The sequence below is a fragment of the Lethenteron reissneri genome, chromosome 53 (genome assembly GCF_015708825.2).
Source record: "Lethenteron reissneri isolate LAM-NWPU_2019-01 chromosome 53, ASM1570882v1, whole genome shotgun sequence".
Lineage (NCBI taxonomy): Eukaryota > Metazoa > Chordata > Hyperoartia > Petromyzontiformes > Petromyzontidae > Lethenteron > Lethenteron reissneri.
The window spans coordinates 6286477-6311201 of record NC_083831.1 but is presented as its reverse complement, the minus strand read 5'-3'; the positions used below and the strand labels follow the sequence as shown (position 1 = coordinate 6311201).

The window sequence follows — 24725 nt, the reverse complement described above, 5'->3', positions numbered from 1 at the left end:
TTTATTTTATTATTTTATTATTTCCCTTCTACGTGACTTTACCGAAAGAACCAAGAAGATGAATCCCTGCAGTCACGAAAGCTTTAAATCGAAATATGTCCCCGTGTTTCGACCGTCTAGGGCCCACGGAGAGGTCAGTGGTGGTCTCATAAACTCTACGACCTCCAGAGACTCAAGGTCCCTGCAGGGGTCAAACAGTAGAAGGTCAAACAGTAGGGGTCAAGCAGTAAGGATCAAACAGTAGGGGTCAAACAGTAGGGGTCAAACAGTAGGGGTCAAACAGTAGGGGTCAAACAGTAGGGGTCAAGCAGTAGGGGTCAAGCAGTAGGGGTCAAGCAGTAGGGGTCAAGCAGTAGGGGTCAAGCAGTAGGGGTCAAGCAGTAGGGGTCAAGCAGTAGGGGTCAGTAGGGCGGGGGAGGAGCAGTTGCCGCAAACGCAGCGAAGATATTTAATGTTTGTTATACATTTATTTTTAATAACTTAATCGTTTTTAGCATTTTTTTTTCAAGTTAGTGTTAATGTGCGCGTGGGTTTGTGTAAATGCGTTTTTTGTAACCTAAATATCCTCAGTTTAACACTTCGTGGTTTGGTTTGTACGATTTAAAATTATCTGGTTTTCACACGGTTTTTTTGTTGCCTCCATTCAACTAATTAAGATAGGTGTTTGTGCGTTCACATTTATGCGTTAGTGTCTTTTTATATTCGTGTGCAAGTTCGTGTGTGCCATTCAATGTGGAGTACTGAACACCGCTGTAATGTATAGTGGTGGAATGTGGATGGCTAAAGCACAGCGTGACGTACAGTATCGTGTTCCGTAGCGTATGATCAATATTACAGTCTGTGGTGCAATTAATTGTGTAGGTGTAGTATATAGTGTATTGTAGATATAGTATAGTGTATTGTTGGTGTAGCATATAGTGTATTGAATGGAATATAGCACAGTGTATCTATAAGAGGTTTTGGGGTTTAGATCACGTAAAAATGTGTCGTTAAACCCACCACCACCCGACACAGCCAATCAGTATGGTTTGTCACGTAAACAGAGCACGCCAATTCGTTACCAGTACAGCAACACCGGCGTGTTGGAGAGTAACTCCACAACATTTACAATCTGAGTGTACGACGTTTTGCCAGTAACCGCAACTGGCATCATCAGGCGGCAGCCAGATTTGTGGAGAAATCCTCCCCCCTGTTTCGTTCCTTAAATAAAGGGGTAGGTGTGATGACATCACTTGCGAGTCCTTCACGTGCCGGGGGGCGGGGGGGGGGATTAATGAATGCATATTAATCACAACGGGTATCCCTTATCGGTATGGGAGAGTGCAATGTGATGTTGAATAGAGTGAGGTTGACATGAGTGAGTGAGTGTGGCGAGGTTCAAGTGAGTGCGAGCAGGCGGTGCGCGTATGTCTGTGTGTGCGCGTGGGTGTGTCGGTCCGTCAAAAAACAACCCCCACCTGCCCGATGGTGCCTGTGGTAAAAAACGCCGCAGCGGTAGTGAGCAATGCCATTGGGGGGGGCACGGCCGATACCAATCGGCCAAACGGGTGCGAGAGGGGCTGTCGACCCGTTCACCTTCAATTAAATCGCCACGACACCATGAATTAAAGATAAAAACTAATCTTACGCCGGAGACCCCGGGGGGACAGGCGCCCATGACATCATCTGGCCAAACCGCATTTGGTGGAGACAGGAGGGCTCCTCCAAAAAGCCACCGCGAGTGGCCACGTCGAATGTCCGAACGCTCACTGCGGAGGAGAGGCTGCCACTCCTCTGTCGGGAGCTGGACCGGTACCGCCTGGATCTCTCTGGTATTTAGGTTCTGGCTCCAGTCACTAAGAGGGGTGGGCCAGTGCTTTACTCGGGGGAGGAAACCGCCAAAAAAAACAGGGAGTGGCGCTTCTGCTGAAGAAAAGAAAGGGAGGGGGCGAGAGGTATGGGAAGCTGAAAGTCCCAGGATACCGTGGGCTCACCTTCCCATCAACGGGAGGCAAGGAGTGGTGTTGGTGGCTTACTCCCCCATTGAAGATGAACATCAGTGGAGGGATCCAGGCGAGGCGCATGAGTCAAGTGCCTTCCATGACCTCCTGTGACAGGTGCTAGCAAAAGTGGCCCCTCAGGACAGAGTCATACGGGGGGGGATCTCTTAAAAGGAACAAATGCGCCAGTTAGAAACATGTAGGGTGGCCTGCCTATGATCCATCCTGGGTTTAACCAGGCTGGATTGTGCGTGGAGCTCACACATCCTGGACACAGTCCCAAACGGCGAGCTCCTCCAGCAAACGCGGCTGCTTGCAGTGCGTGGTTTGTGGTGTGCGGTGCGTACGGTGTGTGTGTGGTTGGGTTTGGGTTTGTGGTGCGAGATTCGTGCGGTGTGTGGTGCGGTGTGTTGTGCGGTGTGCGTGGTGCGTGCAGCAAACTCCACACACGCTCTTCACGTGAAATATTATCTGGACTGGGGGGGGGGGGGGGCGCAACATCACCGAGCCGCGAGAGCGAACGGGACCGGCTGTGTGCGAGGGATAACAACAAGTCCAGCAAAGCTCCGTCAACACGGTTTTGCCAGGGCCTGCCACGATCGCTCCCCGCGGTCTTACGTTCAATTGCAACGAGCTGCATTGCGATCATGTGAACAGAGTCTTTGTGACCTCTTGTATTTTAAAATATATATGTACACGAATAAATATTATTACTGGGCAATCCTCAATTACGCGTGCAAAAATGACAGCAGTGCCACTACCAGACGGCTCAGTTCTGGCCGGGTAGTGTGTAGTTTAAAAAAAAAAATCGAAAATCACTCTCTCCGGTAGAATTCTGGGCTTGTACCGCTACGCGTCGCCCCGCACGACGTCCGTTGTTTCACTCCGCGCACTGAGAGCTTCTTCCGCTTCTGCAAGCCCGGAACGGATATTCACTGCGAAAAAACCTCCCGGGGCAACGGTCGAATGAAACATCGGGGGGGGGGGGGGACACCAAAACGACGGGCGCGTGGTACAAGCCAAGCGCGCACAACGCCCCACGCCACCGAAAGTAACGTCGGGGAGCGACACAGCAGCTCAACCGGCGAACGCCTCTGACGGAGGGTCGTGTCATCTCGCGCAAGCGTCACCAGGCCATTCTCCGCGGGTCACGTCTGGCAGCAGGTTTCTCGAGCCGCGTGCGAAGGGCTGGCCAAGTTTTTTTTTCCTGGCCTCCCCTCCTCCTCCTCGCCCTTTCCTAGCGGCGCTTTCGTTCGCGACAATTTCCCCGGGTTCGCGGTCACGCGACCCGTTTTTCCCCGCACCCGCATCTGCCTCGAAGCCCGGGACGCAGCGGAGAGCAACGCGCCTCCGGACATGAACACAGCCGCTGACCGTTCGCTCCGGGGGGATTAAAGACGCTCTGATACAAGAAGCGAGGCGATGTCACGTCGCCGCATCATTACGCACCTTTGGTAGAGGTGGCAAAGCGCCATGTGGGGGTGGGGGGGTGGGGGGGTGGGGGGGTGGGGCGACACCTTCCCCTTCGCTCGTAATTTTTTAAAAAGTAAACACGGCGATCGATTTAAAAACGACACGCTTTGGGAGAAGCCGCAAACACACACGCATAAATAAAATCCCGGTCAAGGTTGCCGTGACGGTTAAGACGGAGTCTTTCGCGATGATACGGTTTAAATGCAGCCGGGAGCGGCAATTGGCTTCCCTTCCCGGTGCCCGCGGATAGTGGCGCGTTTCAGTTTTGGCGTCACCTCCGTTTCGCGCTTGAAAACGACGACGACAATGACGGCGGTAACCGATGAGCAAAAAAATGTAAAAATAAAACAATGGCATGTGGCTCAAGCGACAAAATGCAAAACACGTAGTATTCTACCGCGCTGCGCACGCAACGTCCCGGACATCAGAAACCCTGTCGAGTGCAAAGACATCTGCTGTTTAAACCCTCAAGCCCATCGTGACACACCAAAGTAAAAACTAAGCTATTACTAAACTATTTTCTATCTTACCAGGTAAGGCCCACTGAGCTGTACAGCTCTTTTTTCAGAAGCGACCTGGCCGTCGCCACAAGTGACAGCTCAACGAAGTGGCTTATCGCGTGGAAACTTCATAGCAGCCGGACAGGTGACATGCAAACTCCAAATATACAGCAGCAGCAGGCGTCAGGGTCGGGATCGAACCCACGACCTCCTGCGTACCAGGCGAGGGAGTTAACATCTCATAGCCACCGTGGTGGCTCGTTGGCAGAGGTCGCAACCGGGTACCCGATACCCGCACCCTACCCGATACCCGCACCCTACCCGATACCCGCACCCTACCCGATACCCGCACCCTACCCGATACCCGCACCCTACCCGATACCCGCACCCTACCCGATACCCGCACCCTACCCGATACCCGCACCCTACCCGATACCCGCACCCTACCCGATACCCGCACCCTACCCGATACCCGCACCTACCCGATACCCGCACCCTACCCGATACCCGCACCCTACCCGATACCCGCACCCTACCCGATACCCAGCTACCCGTACCCGGCTGGGTACGGGTACCCGTTTGCGACCCTGGTGCGACCGGGTACGGGTACGGGTAGGCCGTGAGTCACTGGTGAGTAACCGTTTGTCACTCATTTCGGGTAGGGTACGGGTAGCGTACGAGTACCCATACCCGGCCGGGTACGGGTACCCGTTTGCGACCCTGGTGCGACCGGGTACGGGTACGGGTAGGCCGTGAGTCACTGGTGAGTCATCGTTTGTCACTCATTTCGGGTAGGGTACGGGTAGCGTACGAGTACCCGTACCCGGCCGGGTACGGGTACCCGTTTGCGACCCTGGTGCGGCCGGGTACGGGTACGGGTAGGCCGTGAGTCACTGGTGAGTAACCGTTTGTCACTCATTTCGGGTAGGGTACGGGTAGCGTACGAGTACTCATACCCGGCCGGGTACGGGTACCCGTTTGCGACCCTGGTGCGGCCGGGTACGGGTAAGGAATCAAAACCCGTTTGCGACCTCTGCTCGTCGGGAAATCGTCCGCGGGGCAATCGTCGCCGCTAAAGTTGGGGGCCACGGTGGCATGATGGAAGTTGGCCGGAGAGTTTCCTCCGGCCAACGCCAGAACGAACGCCTGTCGATAAAATGCGTCCGACGAGCAGCGGATTGGACTACGGCCCTCGGGCGGAGTCACGTGACGCCCCGTGTCACGATCCGATTGGAAGTTCGCGGATTCCCGGTCGCCCGCTGCACAGGAAGGGGGCAGCCCGGTCTGTCCAAAGGTTTTACACGGCAAGGAGCAATCGTCGCGGCAACGGTTCTGCGGTCACGGTTGCTGTTTCGCGTCGCCCCCTCGCCCGTGGATGATCTCAGGTGTGTCTTGAAAGCCAAACAAGTCGGTTTTAAGCCTCGTCTGTCTGTCTGTTTTCTCAGTAGAGCACGCAACGTGCATCCACACGTACAACGATTACCCACAATACAGTCTTGAAATTATTGCCTTATAAGAGTATTTACATCGCAATCGGCGGTTGTTGTCGTCGTCGTCGTCGTTTGTCTAGCTGCAGCGTCGCATTTATTCCGTTACCGATGGCTCCGGCAACGTCGCGCCCCGTGGCCGCCAAGAGGAAGCCGTCGCCGGGGGAACGTCGTCGGTGCGGCGAACCCCGCTCGTCCTCCTTCCTGGAATCGGAGAAAAATAGTAATATAATAATGATACAATTATTTACGCATTTATTTTAATTTCATGCAAAATACCAAAAAAACAAATCCGCACCGCCGTGGTCAATCCAGCGATCGCACACGCACGACTTTAACCACAGGTACCAGAATAATAATCTTTATTTATACTGCAGGAAGAATCCGATGAGCCGTGAAGCTCTTTTTATTCCCACAGATCTCCAGTAGGGGGCACAGGGTCCGAACGTTGCAACAACAAAACAGTACAAAAACACAGGAAAGTCATACAAATCCCCCAAAAAACATGCAAGTAAAACTAAACAATCCCCATTAACTTGTTTTTAGAAGCGACTGGGCCGCAAATGATAGCTGAACAAAGTGGCTTATCGTGCGGAAATTTCAGGCAGCAAAATAATCTAAATACTCTCAATATGCACGTTGATTCTAAATGTGGAGGGAAAAAAACCATGGGGAGAGTGACAGAGAGACGGAGAGAGAGACACGCAAACTCCAAATATACAGCAGGGGCATCGTAGGGGTCAGGATCGCAAGGCGGTGCTGGCGGTGGCTACGCTGCTGCACGCGACTGCTGCCCGTAGTGCTCTAGCGCTGTGAAGGCGGCGGCGGCGGCGAGGGTTGTTAGATCGCCCCACAAATGGTGCACAACTCCCTTTCTCTACCCAAGCAGGAGCCGTGTGAGCGCTGGCTCGCCACGAGACGGGGGCACTGCAGCAAAAAACAAATGCGGACTCCACACCAGGTTCCATCTGTGTGGGATCGAGCGTTGCCCCCCCTCCCCTCCACCCTCCAGCACCTGTGGGTTCTCTCCGTGCACTGCGGTTTCCTCCCTCCCACGTGTGAGCGGCTGACACAAAATGACACTCAAGTTCCGCTGAGACTGGTGACCATATATAAGAATAGGTTTAACCCTATTGTGTTAAGACGTTAAAACACCAAACTGAAACCTTTTGCAAGGAATCATGTCTGCATTCACCACATATACTTGTGGTGCAAACAAAAATACATGCTCTGCTATTATACGAAGCATTGTCTTTGAAACAAACTGGTCAACACCAGAGACAGCTTTCTTTAGAGCCTCGTCTCAAACAGAGCGAGACCAGAGGACGCCAAAAGACGAACAGCACAAAGACAGTGCCACTGTCAGGACATTGAGAGCTCGGATACAAACGGACACACACGCAGACACACAGACGGACACACACGCAGACACACAGACGGACACACACGCAGACACACAGACGGACACACACGCAGACACACAGACAGCCGGATGGAGAGACAAAATGTGACGGACAGACGCATGAAACGTTTCGAACCTCGGCAGGAAAGCGGTCGTAACGACAGCGGAGCCCTCCCTGAGGCTACAACGCCCCCCCCCACCGCCCCCCACCGCCCCCCACCACCCCCCACCACCCCCCACCGGCTCACCCTCGGTGGAGGCCCGGCGACGGCACTCCCCCGTGCGGCGAAGGGGGCGGCTCACTCCGGGACCGCCCTCTCGGCCTCGCGCTCGCGCTGGTAGTGCGCGCGGCTGAGACGCATCTCCGTCAGCTGGATGTAGCGCTTCACGTTCAGGTCTGCGAGCAGTCGGCAGCCAGGGTGGGGTGGGGTGGGTAAGGGGGGGCGGGAAGAGCGTCGTGTGACAGAAGTTGGAGAAATCCTCTGAATGCAAGAAACATTTTGGACTCTGAAGTCCGGGCCTCTGAGTCCGGGCCTCTGAGTCCGGGCCTCTGAGTCCGGGCCTCTGAGTCCGGGCCTCTGAGTCCGGGCCTCTGAGTCCGGGCCTCCGAGTCCGGGCCTCCGAGTCCGGGCCTCCGAGTCCGGGCCTCCGAGTCCGGGCCTCCGAGTCCGGGCCTCCGAGTCCGGGCCTCCGAGTCCGGGCCTCCGAGTCCGGGCCTCCGAGTCCGGGCCTCCGAGTCCGGGCCTCCGAAGTCCGGGCCTCCGAGTCCGGGCCTCCGAGTCCGGGCCTCCGAGTCCGGGCCTCCGAGTCCGGGCCTCCGAGTCCGGGCCTCCGAGTCCGGGCCTCTGAGTCCGGGCCTCTGAGTCCGGGCCTCCGAGTCCGACCCTCACCCACCCACCGTGAGGCTGCCGCGTGCCAGCGTCGCGCAGGTAGGCGAGCGCGTTGGGGTAGTCCCCCAGGTGGTAGTAGGCCACGCCGGCGCGGTACAGCGCCTTGAAGTTGTCCGTCTGCCGCTGCAGAACCTTGAGGCAGTAGTCGCGCACACGCTCGTAGTTCACCAGCTCCGCTTGCAGCAGGCACGCTGTTTGGAGAAGGCGGGCAGGGGGGGGGGCGGAGAGAGAGATCGTTAAATTTGAGTGACGGAATGACGGGCAACGTCCATCAAACCGCCGCTGGGTCTACTTACGTGCAAACAAAAAAGGTAAAAATAAATCACAGCCCTGCAAGTGTATTTTCTCTCGCCATCGCTGGCAGAAGAGCCTCCAATAGACGGAGCGCCCAGAAGAGGCTCCCCCCACCCCTGCTAACAGTGCGTACTTTGGCCTCCTCTTCCACGCCGGCCAAACTCAACACAAAAAGCAGTTCTAAAGAAATGAGTTTTTCAATCGAGATGATTCAAAAGTGCATGGCTCCCAGTGGCTTCCTCATATCGGAGGAGCGTTCCAGACGGCCGCAGAAAAAACCGCGTGATGCGGTGACCGCCTTTCTTCGACGGTTAGCCAAAAGCCGCTGCTGCTGCGAGGATGACGGAGTTCACGTGATGGTTTATGCTCCTTGCTGACGAGATCAGCGGAGGTGTTGTGGTTCATCTTGGAACATGCTGGAGTACCCACACTTTCCCCCCCATCAAACGCGACCTGCCCAGCGAACGCACCACTAACGCTGTGAATCGGTGCGTCTCGTGCGAGCGGGGCAGTCGTTCCGTGTTGCGTGTTCGTGTGTTTTACCAGAAGTAGCCACATACTCTGAACGCGCGATGTCGATTCTAAATGTAGAGGGGGAAAAAAACCGGATGAGTCGGAGAAAGATCCACCCGATCACGGGGAGAGAGAGAGAAACACGCAAACTCCAAATATACAGCAGCTGGTGTCAGGCAGAGGTCGCAATCGGGTACCCGATACCCGTACCTTACCCGATACCCGGCTACCCGTACCCGGCCGGGTACGGGTACCCGTTTGCGACCCTGGTGCGGCCAGGTATGGGTACGGGTAGGCCGTGAGTCACTGGTGAGTAACCGTTTGTCACTCATTTCGGGTAGGGTATGGGTAAGGAATCAAAACCCGTTTGCGACCTTTGGTGTCAGGGTCGGGCTCGAACCCACGACGACCTCCTGCATACCGGGAGAGGTAGTTAACACCTCCAAGCCACCGTTTGCCGAGGCCGCACCGTTCACGCCGCACTGCAGGGCGCGTCACGCCAGTCTCAGCAGCGTGATGGCGAGGGATGATGCAGTCTGCGGCAGCATCCCAAAAATAACAACGCGAAATGTCCAAGGGATGCATTTCACACTCTTCCGCGCTGTTGGCGGGCTCGACACGACTGTGCCGGGCGCCGCTGGAAGGAGAGCGGCGTCGCGCGTCAAAAGCGGGAGGCGCGAGACCTCCGCTGGTGTCACGCGGAGAGAGGCGACGCGTCCGCTTGAGCCGGAACCACTCCCCGCCGCCACAGATGCCTCCTCCACGCTCTCCTTCCTTCACTCATTCCCTGCCTCCATCGTCCTATTATCTCCCAACTAACCCCCGCCTCCCCCACGCTTTCATTCCTTCACTCATTCCCTGCCTCCATCCTCCTATTATCTCCCAACTAACCACTGCCTCCTCCACGCTCTCCTTCCTTACTCATATTCTTCTTTCGCCTGGATGAAGATTGTGCAGCAAACATCAATTGCGGTCCAACGTTGATGTCTGACCCTCCGTAAAATCATCTCCCTTTCCTGCCACACCTCCCTCGCCTCCCTCCCTCCTTCATTCCCTCCTAATCCCTTCCTCCCTCACCCACTCTCTACCCGCTCTCCACCCACCGACACCCCAAGGTTCAACCCAGCTCCGAGCCGCCACTCACGGCTGCCGAGTGCGGCTCCCGCCTGCGGTGCCAACGCTGCTGCTCTTGATATGGACACGGTTTCTCGTGTCGCGTGGCACCACACACACACACATGCACAAAGATCACCCACATAGCCTTTAACAGACTGTTAGGAAAAGTGCCGTTGGCGAGCGCCAAATTAAAGCCGTCGCGCTGCACGGGGCGGTGGGTGGTTGGCGCCGCCCACTCGTTGCACCGTGCTGCTCTACACAGCGCTGACGTTCACACACGGCACCAGGCACTCGCTTGATGCCGAGTCGACCTTGCGGAGGCCCAGGATCGGCGCAGTTAATCGTCACCCGTGTTGGCCGTTTGCGGGAATCGAACTCGGGTCGCCGGGTTTGAATGAACTTCGCCAACCGTGCTAATGGGAGGTGCCGGAGGAAGGACACCAAACTAGACGCCAAAAGCAGTTCAAAAGAAATGAGTTTTCAATACGAGCGATATGGTAGTGGTGGTACAAGTGGTGGTGGTACAAGTGGCATTGGGGGTGCAGTGCTGCAGAGCCACTGTTTGCCGGGTTCGTAGCGTGGCGCGTTAACCGCTGCACCACCACTGCCCGCACACGCACCCACACAAAAAAGACAAAGATCCCCCGTGTAGCCTTAATAGACTATTGGGGCAAGTGCTGTTTGCGAGCAGCACCTATGAAGGCCGTTACGGTACACGAGGGGGGGGGGTTTCTAGCACCACGCCCGAGCGCCTTTGTGTCCCGAGTTGCGATGTCTACACACCGCACCAGGTACTCATTTTAGGCCGAGTCGACCTAGTGGAGGCCCAGGACCAGTTCAAATATTCGTCATTGGTGTTGGCCGTGAGCGGGAATCGAACTCTGGTTCGCAGGGTTCATAGCGCAGCGCGCCAACCTCTACACTACACGCACACGCACGGACGCGCGTACCGCAAGCACACACGGACACACGCGCACCGACACTCGGCGCTGGCCACGCGCACAGACGCACGCTCCCTCTAATGGACGTCATTCATATTTGATGCCGCGCGAGAACAAATGCGCCGTGCCCTAGGGCGGCCGAGAGCCGCGCCGCAGCTCCACAGCGCAAACTAAAATGGAAAAGGGAGAGAGAGAGAGAGAAGCGGAGGAATGCCGAAGTGATGAGCGTGTGTGCACGTGTGTGTGTGTGTGCGCACGTGTGTGTGTGTGTGCGCACGTGTGTGTGTGTGTGCACGTGTGTGTGTGTGTGCGCACGTGTGTGTGTGTGCACGTGTGTGTGTGTGTGCGCACGGTGTGTGTGTGTGCGCACGTGTGTGTGTGTGTGCACGTGTGTGTGTGTGTGCGCACGTGTGTGTGTGTGTGCGCACGTGTGTGTGTGTGTGCACGTGTGTGTGTGTGTGCGCACGTGTGTGTGTGTGTGCACGTGTGTGTGTGTGTGCGCACGTGTGTGTGTGTGTGCACGTGTGTGTGTGTGTGCGCACGTGTGTGTGTGTGTGCGCACGTGTGTGTGTGTGTGCACGTGTGTGTGTGTGTGTGCACGTGTGTGTGTGTGTGCGCACGTGTGTGTGTGTGTGTCGAGTGCCATGAACCCGACGACCCGGGATCGATTTCCGCTCGCGGGCAACGCCGGTTGACGATTATCTGAACTGGCCCTTGGCCTCCCCTAGGTCGACTCAGCCTCAAATGAGTACCTGGGCGTGGTGCTGGCAACCCACCCGCCCCTCCCCCCCGTGTACCGTGCTGGCCTTCATAGGTGCTGCTCGCTAACAACACTTGCCCCGACAGTCTGTGAAGGCTATACGGGGGTTATGCCCTCCCTTCTCTATGCTTGCGAAACGGAGATCTTCTTAAAAGGAACATCTCCACACCGATTTGAAACATTCAGGCTGGCCCTGCCTACGATCCATTCCTGGGCTTAACCAGGCTGGATTGTGTGAGTCTCACAGATCCTTGAAAGAGCTGGACGCAGTCGCATCGGTGAGCTCCTCCGGCAGACGAGGCTGCGTTGGCTGGGTCGTGTAGCCCGCATGCCCAGCCACCGCATGCCCAGCCACCGCATGCCCAGCCACCGCATGCCCAGCCACCGCATGCCCAGCCACCGCATGCCCAGCCACCGCTTGCCCCAGCCACCGCATGCCCAACCACCGCATGCCCAGCCAACGCATGCCCAGCCACCGCATGCCCAGCCACCGCATGCCCAGCCACCGCATGCCCAGCCACCGCATGCCCAGCCACCGCATGCCCAACCACCGCATGCCCAGCCACCGCATGCCCAACCACCGCATGCCCTGCCACCGCATGCCCAGCCACCGCATGCCCAGCCACCGCATACCCAGCCACCGCATACCCCCAAGCAACTTCTGTTTGGCCGGATAGAGGAAGCAAGAGAAGAGCTGGACTGATGCGATACGGGAGGATGTGGATCCGAGTGGACTTGCCGATGACCGGTACCGGCGGTGTCAAGATCGGCCTCTGTGGAGGAGGCTTGTGAAGGACGTTGCTGCTACTGGGCAGTTGGAGGCGGTCGCCCTCAAGCAACAGCGGAGGGCAGTGGAGCGATGCTCACAACAACGGGCGGAGTGCCGGGCGAATAAAAGGCAGCAAGTTGGCACAGTGGGGGGCCCATTAAGTCAACACATGGCACCTGGGTCTGTCCCATCACCTCCTGACAGCGAGCCTCCCACAGTTCATGTGGCTTCAGAGTGCACCTGGCCTGGCACAAGCCCTGTGGTGACATTACTGCGGCATTTGTTGTTGTTGTTGTGTGCATCAGCGTGTGTCTGTGTTGACTGCCGTCCTCACCGAGCAGATGGTTCCATCTGCTGCATTATACAGCATGGCACTCGCACGACAAGACTGTACACGGCCACGAACACACACGCACAGAGACACGATCACGCACAAGAAACCCGCACTCGCACAAGCAAAACGCACACGTGCGCCCACGCATTACACGACCTCACACGTGCGAAGACAAAGCTCCCCCCCCCCCACCACCACGACCACCCCCGTGTAGCTACTGGGCCACGTGCCGTGAGCGAGCATCTGTGCAGGCAGGCACGGTGCGCACTGGGGAGCGACGTGGCCGGCCGGCCTCGCCTCCCCAGCGCCAGAGGTCGCAACCGGGTACCCGATACCCGTACCCTACCCGATACCCGTACCCTACCCAATACCCGGCTACCCGTACCCGGCCGGGTACGGGTACCCGTTTGCGACCCTGGTGCGGCCGGGTACGGGTAGGCCGTGAGTCACTGGTGAGTAACTGTTTGTCACTCATTTCCCAACGTCTCGTCTCTTCTCACAATTCAAGTTCCTAGAATCAACCCACCCGCGCCTGCAACATGGCTTCATCCCAGAGGTCACAATCAGGTACCCGATACCCGTACCCCGGTCGGGTACGGGTAGGGTACGGGTACGGCCGGGTACGGGTACGGGTACCCGTTTGCGACCCTGGTGCGGCCGGGTACGGGTAAGGAATCAAAACCCGTTTGCGACCTCTGCCCAGCGCCGACGTCTGTACGCCCCACCGGGTACTCGTTTAAGGCCGAGGCAACCTGGGGGGGGGGGGGGGGGGGGGGGGGGGGAGGACCGGGATGGGCTCGGAGAAGAGGCGCCCACTGGCTCCTCGGTGCGTGGGCCGGCAATGGGACCGGTCGCTCGCTGGGCCTGCAGGGCCTACAGGGCGGCACGCGAAGCGACGGCTACCACCGCTCGCCCGTTTGCGGAAACGCGCCACGCGTACAGTCACGACGCACCCCCGTGCGACACGCACGTTCACGCACGGATGCACAAGCGACGATTATACGCGCGCGCAAGCGCACGTCCCTTACGAACGCACGCTCGTGTGCGACTTGCTCAATCGTACTCGCGCACGTACACACGCCCGCTCGTGCGCACACGCAGGCAGATCTGATGCGCGCGCGCACAGCCACACAGAGGATCAGGCGCACACACACACGTGCACACGCTCATGCACATGCACACGCGCATACACACACATTTAAGGCACACACACAAACGCACACAAGCTCATACACATGCCCACAATCGTACAGAAGCTCAGGTACACACGCTCACACACACACACACGCATATATCCAAGCATGCAGACACACAGTCACACATACACACACGCGCGCGCACACGATAATGCACATTCTAACGAATTCCCTTACGCACACAAGCTCCACGCACAAATTCACCCACACACATTTACTTACTGCACACGCTTGCTCGTACACTACGCATTCATGCCCACGCAGTCACATTCACTCACACAAGCTCACACACAAAAGCAAAGATCCGCCAGATAGCCTGAACAGACTGCTGGGGCAAGTGCTGTTAGCGAGCACCTATGAAGGCCGGCACGGCACACGAGGGGGTGGGTGGCCAGCACCACGCCCGGCCGCCTTTGTCTCCCCAGTGGCGATGTTTACACACCGCACTAGGTACTCATTTGAGGCCGAGTCGACCTAGGGGAGGCCCATGACCGGTTCCGATAATTGTCACCGGTGTCGGCCGTGAGCGGGAATCGAACTCGGGTCGCCGGTTTCGTAGCGCGGCGTAGCGCTAACCGCTACACCCACCGCTCCCATCATACACTCATGCAAACAGACATGCTCATACATGCATGCGCAACAAGAACCGCCATTCGCCACTAAGTGGTGGTGACGTCACCACGGCGCTTGTGCCAGGCTATGTGCATGCGCACACACGCTCTAGCACACACGCCCATGGACGGAGCCGCGCAAACTCAAAAACATGCTCACACGCTCGTACACCCACACGCACATAGGCTCAGACGCACTAACAAATTCGCACATGCGCTCGCTCTCCGTACACACACGGCGCGCACCCACGCTTATACGAGAAGACAAAGATGCCCCGTGCAGCCTTTAACAAGCGCTTGTGCTGTTGGCGAGCACCTATGGAGGAAGGTTCGGTGATAAAGCGGGCGGGTGGCCAGCACCCCGCCCGGCCGCCTTTGTCTCCCTTGTGCCGATGTTTACACACCGCACCAGGTACTCATTCGTTGAAGGCCTAGGGGAGGCCCCAGACCGATTCAAATATGCACCACTGTTATTGATCGTGAGCGGGAATCGAACTCGGACCGCCAGGGTTCCGAAGCGCAAGCGCGCTCACCGGCACACGACCGCTCCCCACACACGCAAGCTCACGACACGCGCTGACACACGCACGCCAACACACGCGCACGCTAACACGCGCACAAGCACACTAACACACGCACGCCAACACGCGCACAAGCACACTAACACGCGCACACTAACACGGACACACTAACACGGACACACTAACACACGCGCACACTAACACACGCACACTAACACACGCACACACTAACACGCGCACACTAACACGCGCACACACTAACACGCGCACACTAACACGGACACGCCAACACACGCACACGCTAACACGCGCACAAGCACACTAGCACGCGCACACACTAACACGCGCACACACTAACACGCGCACACACTAACACGCGCGCACACACACTAACACGGGCACACACACTAACCTATCTGCCACTAACACGCGCACAAGCACACTAGCGCACACACACACTAACACGCGCACACTAACACGCACACACACTAACACGCGCGCGCGCACACTAACACGCGCGCGCGCACACTAACACGCGCGCGCGCACACTAACACGCGCGCACACACTAACACGCACACACTAACACGCACACACTAACACGCACACACTAACACGCACGCACACACTAACACATGCGGAAGCCTGCACTCAGCCACAATGGGCTTATCAGTGGGATGAGCCACTCACAGCAGTGCGCTGCACTCGGCTTAACCGATCTGCCAACGAGCACGATTCATCCAGTCCAATTAACCCAATCCCAATCTGATCTCCACGCACCATCATCCTCATCCAATTCATTTCAATTCAAATCCCCCAGCTCTCCCCTTAATTATCGCCGCTGCATTATTTTTTGCTCGAGCGAGCGAGTGGGCGAGCGTGGAGGGGAGGGGGTCTTAAATCTTGGGTCAAGGACTGCACTTCGAATTTGTCAACAAAGAGGCGGTAGAGGCTGATCAGAGGGTACCATAATGGCCACGACAGAGACACCGAGCCACAGTGCCACGGTGGCTAGGAGATGTTAACTACCTCGCCTGGTGTACAGGAGGTCGTGGGTTCTATCCAGACCCTGACGACGCCTGCTGCTGTATATTTGGAGTTTGCGTGTCTCTCTCTCATCATCATCACGGTGGCTAGGAAATGTTAACTACCTCGCCTGGTACACATGAGGTCGTGGGTTCGATCCAGACGACGCCTGCTGCTGTATATTTGGAGTTCGCGTGTCTCTATCTCATTATCATCATCACGGTAGCTAGGAGATGTTAACTCTCTCACCTGGTATACACGAGGTCGTGGGTTCTATCCAGACCCTGACGCCTGCTTGCTGTATATTTGGAGTTTGCGTGTCTCTCTCTCTTGCTATGGTGGTGTGGCTCTTTCGCCGGGATCCTCTGGTTTTTCCCTCCAACGTGCGTTCAGAGCATTTGGCTGCGATAAATTTCCACGTGATAATAAGATGAAGCTTCGTTGCTTCTGAAAAATAGTTACAGAGCTCATTGGGCCATACCTCATAAAATAAATAGTTTAGAAGCGCTGAGACCCCAGGTTCGAGGTCTGGGTGTCTCTCTCTCAGGGTTCACAATGGCCTTGTCAGGGACACTGAGTCACAGCCGCCGAGACCCTGGGTTCGTTGAGCTATCATTTGTGACGGTCAGGTCGCTTCTGAAAGGGAGCTTTTACACAGCTAAGTGGGCACTTACCTGGAAAAATAAAAATAAAATACTTTATAGATTATAGAGCCCCGAGTCCGGGCATTTCTCTCACTCTCTCCGAGGGTTCGTAACCGGACCGCACCACACGTGACCCTCTGCCGATCGACTTCACGGCGCAGCGACCGATTTGCCGCGCCGCGTGGAGGGGGGGGGCGGCCCCGGTGTCGAAGCGACTCGCACGGACGTGGCTGCCGCGGTGATACTTTCCCACTTGACGCGCCATTCCCTCCCGCGGTCGATAGCGGGGCCGGCCGCGCAGCCTCACGCAGCCTCACGCAGCCTCACGCAGCCTCACGCAGCCTCACGCAGCCTCACGCAGCCTCACGCAGCCTCACGCAGCCTCACGCAGCCTCACGCACGCGTGACCGCTGACATCGCAAGCTCTCGATGCGACGGGAAAGTCGGAGCGAGGACCGTGCGGGTGGCGGCGGCGGAGATGGCGGCACAAGCAGCTGGGGGGTGCGCCGTCAGCGTTACCGCGTTGCCGTATCGCCGCACCGCTCAGACGCGCGGCTCAAGAAAGTAGTTCGTCGGCGACCGTTCAGAAATGGCGTTATAACGGCACACGTCCCGCGTTATAACGGCGCGTTCCCGAATAGAATAAACACGCTATAGCACCTCCTACGCATTCCACAAGTAGTGACTAATCCCATATCTGCATTTTGCATAAATATGCTAAATTCATCTGTTGATATGCAAATTCCTTTGTCAAGGCGCCCTTCCCTCCCCTAACCCAGCTTAAATATACGCTGCCAAGCTTTGTGGTGTTCATTCAGACGCTGTCTTTCCGACAGACCTGTTCTTCACCGGAGGACGGCTGCTTGCGTTGTGGCCGAAACGTCGTGAGAATTGTCTTTTATTATGTTTTATTTTTATTATTTTATTATTTCCCTTCTACGTGACTTCACCGAAAGAACCAAGAAGACGCTATAGCAAAACGCGTGAACATGCGATGGGGACTTTCCGCACATTCAAAAACTCGCTCACCCAAAAGCCCACCTCCGCAATAGCCACGGGTGACTCCACACACATCTCTTCCCCACTGCTATGGACTCGCGAGTGGCATTGAACGTGTTCGTTGCACGTTCCGTGGCCTTGCATTGGCTTTCCATGTTACGGCGCGACAGAGGTTTGTTGATTATTATTGCGATAAACTCTGATTACGATTCACTTCACGCATAGAGGGCCCTTTGTTGCTCTGCAACGCAAACTAAGACACGGCGTTCAACGTTCATTCGCCTCTCACAATCCTCCCGGTGCTCAATAAAAGTAATCCGCTTTCATTTACAAAGTCAAAATTTCCCAGAATTTGCGTGCATTTACATTGTCTAAGGATTGAAAGCATTTTCCGGTGAAAGAATTACATTGAGTGGAGCAAGAACTGAAACGTTGGAGCCGTATTAAACGAACCGTGCTCAGCCTTCTGTACGTATTCATCGTGCCCAGATGTTGAGAGTCACCATCTACCCATTAGTAACAGGTTTTTACACTTTCAACTGGTACAAAAACTGACACCTTTATACAAGGCATCATGTTTGCAATAACCACAACACAAGCAGTCAAGGTGTCAGTTTTTGCACCAGTTGAAAGGGTAAAAACCTACTACTATATTTTGCCACTGGTAAAGGAGATCTCATAGTGTAAATGCTTCACCCCGAGCTCTCAATACTCTGATAGTGCGCTGTCTTTGAGTTGTACACCTTTTGGCGTCATCTGGTCCAACACCAATGGAGACTAGGCTCTAAGAAAAGCTGTCTCGGGTGTGGACCAATCAACTTCAAGGACAGTGCATATCATTATCATCATCAGAGTTGTTTCTTTTTGTTTGCATTTTGACTGCTTGTGTTGTGGTTATTGCAAACATGATGCCTTGTATAAAGGTGTCAGTTTTTGTACCAGTTGAAAGGGTAAAAACCTATCACTATATTTTGCTACTGGTAAAGGAGATGTCTCATAGTGTATCTACCCATTGTTACGTTTATGGATCTATTGTCGTGCCTTCCGAGCGTCTACCGCCGTTTTAATTCAATTCAACGTCCCAAACCGTTCCACGGGAAATCCCCGTGTAGCCAGTCACCCAGCTAGCTCCAGTGGCAACAGAGTTACTGGAGCCCAGCTAGCCGGCAGCCAGGCAACTCGAGGCATTAAACCCACACAGAGTATGCATTTAAGGCCGAGTCAACCTAAGGGAGGCCCAGAACTAGTTCAGCTCTTCATCAACCCAGCTCATTGGGTTCACAGCGCAATGCGCCGAGTACTCCCACTGCTGCTTCGTGAAACAACAACAACAGCAGCAGCAGCAGAGGCAGCGTCAACAACAACGGCCGCCGTTCAACAACACGTGGCGGTGACGTCACCACGGCGCTTGTGCCAGGCCAGGTGCACTTGGAGGCAATTGCGCCGTGAAGTGCCGAAGGCTCGCCGCTGCCAGGAAGTGACGGGACCAGCCCCCGGGTCGTGACGGCTTCAATGACCGAGATGAGCGGCAGAGATGCACCACCTGAACATAGCAAGACAAAGCCAAAGATCCCCCGCGTAGCCTTAGCAGACTGTTGGGGCAAGGTGCTGTTAGCGAGCAGCACCTATGAAGGGCGGCATGGCAGACAACGGGGTGGGTGGCCAGCACCACGCCCGGCCGCCTTTGTCTCCCCAGTCGCGATGTTTACTCCGTGCCAGGAACTCATTTGAGGCCGAGTCAACCTAGGGGAGGCCCGTGACCGGTTCAAATATTCGTAAAGCGGGAATCGAACTCGGGACACCGGGTTGGTAGCGCAGCGCGCCAAGTGCGACACTGACCCTCCCCGTGGCCAATGTACACGCACGCACGCACAAACTCTAACCTCCACTTTCAAGTCAATGTTAAAGACAATCCCCCACCACTCCTTGCGTCTATGCCTGGCAACGTTCTTCTCTCAGCATCGTACCCCAGAACTCTCACATCTCTCCGGGCTCAACAGAGGTGCTTGGGACACAGGCTTGCATCGAGACGCTTTGCTTTGTGTGTAAATTAAAAGGCTGCGTTGCATTCAACGGGCTCCCTCGCAGGAGAGGTACGGCCCCTTCACCCCCCACGGGCTCCTCACCTGATGCTAAATAAAGCGGCAAAGCCACCTGAGCGTTCACTCGGAGCCACCGCACAAGGTCCCCACCCCCCTCCCCCGGCTCATTCTGAGATCACGGCGCATGCCAGTCCACTGCTGCACAGTTCAACGGTTCCACCGTTCCGCTAATCCACCGTTCCGTTAATCCACCGTTCTGCGATTGCACCGTTCTATTATTCCACTTTTCCACGATTTCACGGAACAGAAACCCCACAAGGCATCATCATCACACACACCCAGGGACCCACGTGTAAATCAACCCACAGCCACGCAGCGGCCCGCAGACGCACGCGAACGTGCACAGACACGCACAAGCAAAGACATGCACACACGCGCGTGCACGTACAGATACGCGTGCACGCAGAGATAAGCACGCATACACAAAGGCACGCACACACACACACGTTGACGCTCAAGAGATACTGGCACGTAGACTCGCACACATGCACACACGCACACGCACACACGCACACGCACACAGGGAGACATGCACACACGCACACACGCACAGCACAGGCGCACACAAAGACAATCGGAGACAAAGGTCCCCTAGTACAGCCTTAACAGACTGTTGGGGCAAATGCTGTCAGCAATCACCGATTAAGGTCGGCACCATCCCCGGCCGCCTTTGTCTCCCCAGTGGGGACGTTCAGACACCACACCAGAAGTCGTTCATGGCTGAACTCACTCGCCACCAATGTTGTGCCGAGGCCATGAAATAAAACTCACCAGGTGTACCACCGCTCGTACCACCACTCACCACCACCACCCCACCACCATTCACCGCACCGCCTCTGCAACTAGCGCTCAGCAGAGCACCAGCTCATCATCATTATCCACGCCGCCCATCAGCAGCAATCACACAGACACCATCCTTACATCCACTCAATAAGTCTCCCACAGCCATCATCACTCGCGCGCTCGCACACACGCCGCCCGCGCAGCGCCCATCGATTCTCATCACCAATCCCATCGATTGTCTCAATTCGAGGGTTGCGACTTAGCGCAATCATCGTTGTTTTTTTCGTCTCGTTTTTATCTGTCTCGTTTGTATTGCTTCTCGATTTGCAACTCGGGTGCCTTCGATTTGTGGCGTTTAAACTATAAAACTACGTTGTATTTTACCAGGTAAGGCCCTACTGAGCTGTGTAGCTCTTTTTGCAGAAGCGATCTGGCAATCACAAACGACAGCTCATCATCACGTGGAAATCTCTAGCAGCCAAATACTCTTCAACGCGTGATGTTGATTCTAAATGTGGAGGGCAAAAAAACCGGAGGACCCGGAAAAATATCAACGCGACTACGGGGAGAGAGAGACACGCAAACTCCAAATATACAGCAGGTGTCGGGGTCAGGATCGAACCCACGACCTCTTGTATACCAGGCGAGGTAGTTAACATCTCCTAGCCACCGTAATGATGATGATGATGATGAGATAGAAATGCAAACTCCACATATACAGCAGGCGTCAGGGTCGGGATCAAACCCACGACCTCCTGTATACCAGGCGAGGTAGTTAACATCTCCTAGCCACCGTAATGATGATGATGATGAGATAGAAATGCAAACTCCACACATACAGCAGGCGTCAGGGTCAGGATCAAACCCACGACCTCCTGTATACCAGGCGAGGTAGTTAACATCTCACCACCATGTATGTTCTCTCCCCTGTTCTGTCTCCATGGTTTTCCTCCGGGACCCAGCGGTTTCCTCCCAGAGCTATATATGCATATAAAAAACAGATACAGTGTAACTGGTACTTGCCAAAATATCCCAGTGCTGCAGAATTGCGTGCAGGTTACTCAGTTGGGATCACGCACAACATCATCCGCCCCCTTTGCCTAGCGCAAAAACTACTTGGCAGGACCCTCCCTCGAAAATGTATTGAGACTCAGCGAGGCTTTCCCGGGTACGCGAGTGTAGTAATCATGATGATAAATAATAATAACAACATCACGGCCCCTTGCTATAGGGGAGATCTGGGTTAAAAGCAAGTACGGCAAAACTAAACGTGTAACGAAAAAAAGCAAACGAGAGGCAAAAGAGGAAACAACGCAATTGGACATCATTGGCATCCCCAACGCAGCGGTGGCAATTTTCAGTCAAATTTGAAGGGGGTAAAAATAACAATGCAGGCGTGTCGAATTCCCCTTGGCTGTCAGCGCCGGCGACAAAACGCAAAACCGCTCCTTGAGATTTTGTGTCGAGCTAAGGGGGTCACGCACGGTACGAGTTTACGGTCCGGGGATGGGAGAAGATTAGGGTTTGGTGACGGGCGGGTTTGGGTTAAAGTTAAGGGTTTATAGTCACGAAGATATGGATTACGTGGATTATGGGTTAAGGGTTTAGGATTATGGTGGAGGGTTATGGATTTGGGGTATATGGTTTAGGGTATTTTCAGAGGGGCGCCACGTTTGCCGATGAGACGTCACCAGTGAGAGGGCCGCCACACATTTTAAATCGTTTTACAGAAGCACGATGATGATGATGGTGTTCTCACCATTCGTGTTTTGTCGGGGGCGGCCGCACATCAGAGGCCGCACTAAAGACCACCAGAGGGCCGCCAGTGGCCCACGAGGCCTTCCGATAAAGAACACTGGTTTACGATAAGCGTTTAGGGTTGGGGATCAGAATCAGGGTTTAGGGTTTAGGATTAGGGTTCGGGGTTATGAACCAAGGGGACGGTAGTATCTTAGACCGCAATTCTCGCCACGCATCTGCAGGAACTGCATATCACTTGGCCTTGTGCATTCTCTCTCCATCCATGATGCGGGGAGGGCGGGGGGAGTGAATACGACTGTGGTGAAGATCGTCCAGTATGAACCAAGCAGTCGTATCAAGCCGTGTTGCCATTACGGCATTACCATATTAAACAAGAAAAACGGCCAATTTTTTTTTAAAGACAAATGTTCATAAACTTGGGAGACCCAATCTTGATTTTAAGCTTTCGTGACTTTCGGTAAAGTCACGTACATAGAAAATTAATATAAGTAATCGTCATCAGGTGAGACAAACACAGCAGGAGAACTGCTGACGTTGGGAGACCCAACCCAGCGCAGAATGGGACGATGACTGCATTTGCCAGCTTCAGGTCGTACGAATCCAATACCTCAGTGGGATTTGCCTGGGTAGGATGGGGATGGTGTAGTGTTGTATTTGTTTGTGTTTGGGTGATTTGTTTATCTAGTACTTTGCACTACCGTCGTGTTTTGTGTACCGTTTGTTGGTGTGACGTTCTTACCACGTGCCCCTGCCGGACATCTGTGAAAAAGAGCTTTATAGCTCTTTGGATTCCACCAGCATCAATAAATATTCTGATTATTAAAAAATAATACCGGGTTTTACCCTTTCTGGCAAAAAAACAGGATGGGTCAAGATGCTCAAACACCAAATGGAAACCTTTTGCCAAGGAATCACATCACAGACTCTGATTCTGAAATACGGGGCTTGCGAGGACAAGACTGAGACCACCCGTTACAGAATCCATCCATGCGTGATGTTGTTGTTGTTGCTGTTGTTCAACCTCAGCGTTTGTTGCGCTACTGCTGCTGCTTGGGATGCCCGTCTCTAATTTAAACAACAGTTTAGTTCGTCAAGTACGCAAGATAACCCCCACAGCAGCAGTAGCAACAACCACAGCAACAAAACCACCGTTCAACATTCAGCGGCGGTGACCTCGCCACGGCGCTCGTGCCAGGCCAGGTGCACATTTGCGGCCACGTGAGGCTGACCATGGCTCGCTGCTGGCAGGAGGTCACGGAACAGACCCAGCAGGAGCCCGTGGGTTGACGCCCGCTGTCACCGGCTGTCGGGGCAAGCGCTGTGAGCGAGTAGCGGCACCACCTATGAAGGCTACGGGCACTGTGGCACACGAGGGGGATGTGGGTGACCGGCACCACGCCCGGCCGCCTTTGTCTCGCACCAGGGTACTCATTTGAGGCCTAGTCGACCTAGGGGGGAGGCCCAGGACGAGATTCAGAAAATCATCACCGTGTTGGCCACGAGCGGGAATCGAACCCGGGTCTCCGGGGTTGATAGCGCAGCACCGCGCTAACCGCTGCACCACCACTCCCCACAACTGTACCAAAGATCCCCTGTATAGCCTTAACAGACTGTAGGGGCAAGTGCGGTTAGCGAGCACCTATTAAGGCCGGAACGGTACACGAGGGGGTGGGTGGCTAGCACCACGCCCGACCGCCTTTGTCTCCCTAGCGGCGATGTTTACACACCGCACCAGGTACTCATTTGAGGCCGAGTCGACCTAGGCGAGGCCCAGGACCGGTTCAGACAATCGTCACTGGTGTTAGCCGTGAGCGGGAATCGAACCCGAGTCGCCAGGTTCGTAGCGCAGCGCGCTGACCGCTACACCACCACCCGACACCCGTGACCCCCACAGAGCGAGAAGTTACCAGCCAGGCTGATGTAGCAGTCGATCTCAATCGCCTCCACTCGCGACCTCTGCTCTCCACTCAGCTTCCCGGCACCACCACCACCACCGCCACCGCCACCGCCTCCACCGTGTCCCACCACTCCCGCACCGTCACCGTCGGCCCCCACCTCCTTGAGCTGCAGCAGTGCGCGATGGTACTTGCCGATGGCCTCGCGGAATTTCTTCTCCTTGTAGCACTGGTGGCCCTCGCACGCGAAGCCGCTCGCCCGGCACATGCGCGCCTCTACCTCCACACCGGTCGACGCGTGCCCGAGGCCACCGGTCGGTGCGCTTCGGCCGCTGCCTCCTCCTCCTCCTCCTCCCGGCGCCGCGAGTCGAGCCGAGGTCGGTTCGGTGCCGATGCCGGGCGGAGGAGGAGGGGGCGGTGCGGCCGCTGTGGCCGTGGTCGCCGTCTGGTGGCCCCCCACGGGGTGGGCCCGGCCGAGGGGACCGCGGCGTTCGGCCGGCACGGGGCAGAGGCCCCGCGGAGGAGGCGGAGGGTCCATGGGGCGGTGACCCCGGGCGATGGGGCCCCGCGGGGTGCCGTGCGTTCCCCCACTCCCGCTGCGACTCCCCGAGCCTCCTCCTGCTCCTCCTCCTCCACCACTGTCAGCCCCCAGCGCCTCGCGTCTACCTCTCGCGATCACTGCGGCTCGCAACGACTCACCCCCTGCCTCACCAAGTGTCCACCCCCACTCT

At 56.0% G+C, this 24725-nt stretch overlaps 1 protein-coding gene across 1 annotated transcript; it reads right to left on the bottom strand.

Annotated features, from left to right (window-relative positions):
* Positions 1–4742: 4742 nt before the first annotated feature.
* LOC133356329 (tetratricopeptide repeat protein 9A-like) lies at positions 4743–24725 on the bottom strand. The gene is made up of 4 exons (XM_061573798.1): positions 24007–24725; positions 7740–7922; positions 7090–7238; positions 4743–5643 (listed from the first exon to the last, which is right to left on the bottom strand). The coding sequence occupies exons 1-3, from the start codon at positions 24530–24532 to the stop codon at positions 7141–7143; spliced, it is 807 nt and encodes a 268-aa protein (XP_061429782.1). The 5' UTR covers positions 24533–24725; the 3' UTR covers positions 4743–5643; positions 7090–7140.

Coding starts and splice junctions, on each gene's coding strand:
- LOC133356329 (XM_061573798.1), bottom strand. CDS start 24,532: ATGGACCCTCCGCCTCCTCCGCGGGGCCTCTGCCCCGTGCCGGCCGAA. Junction 7,923..24,006: donor CTGCTACATCAGCCTGGCTG/GTAACTTCTCGC, acceptor TTCTCCAAACAG/CGTGCCTGCTGCAAGCGGAG. Junction 7,239..7,739: donor TGGCACGCGGCAGCCTCACG/GTGGGTGGGTGA, acceptor GACTGCTCGCAG/ACCTGAACGTGAAGCGCTAC.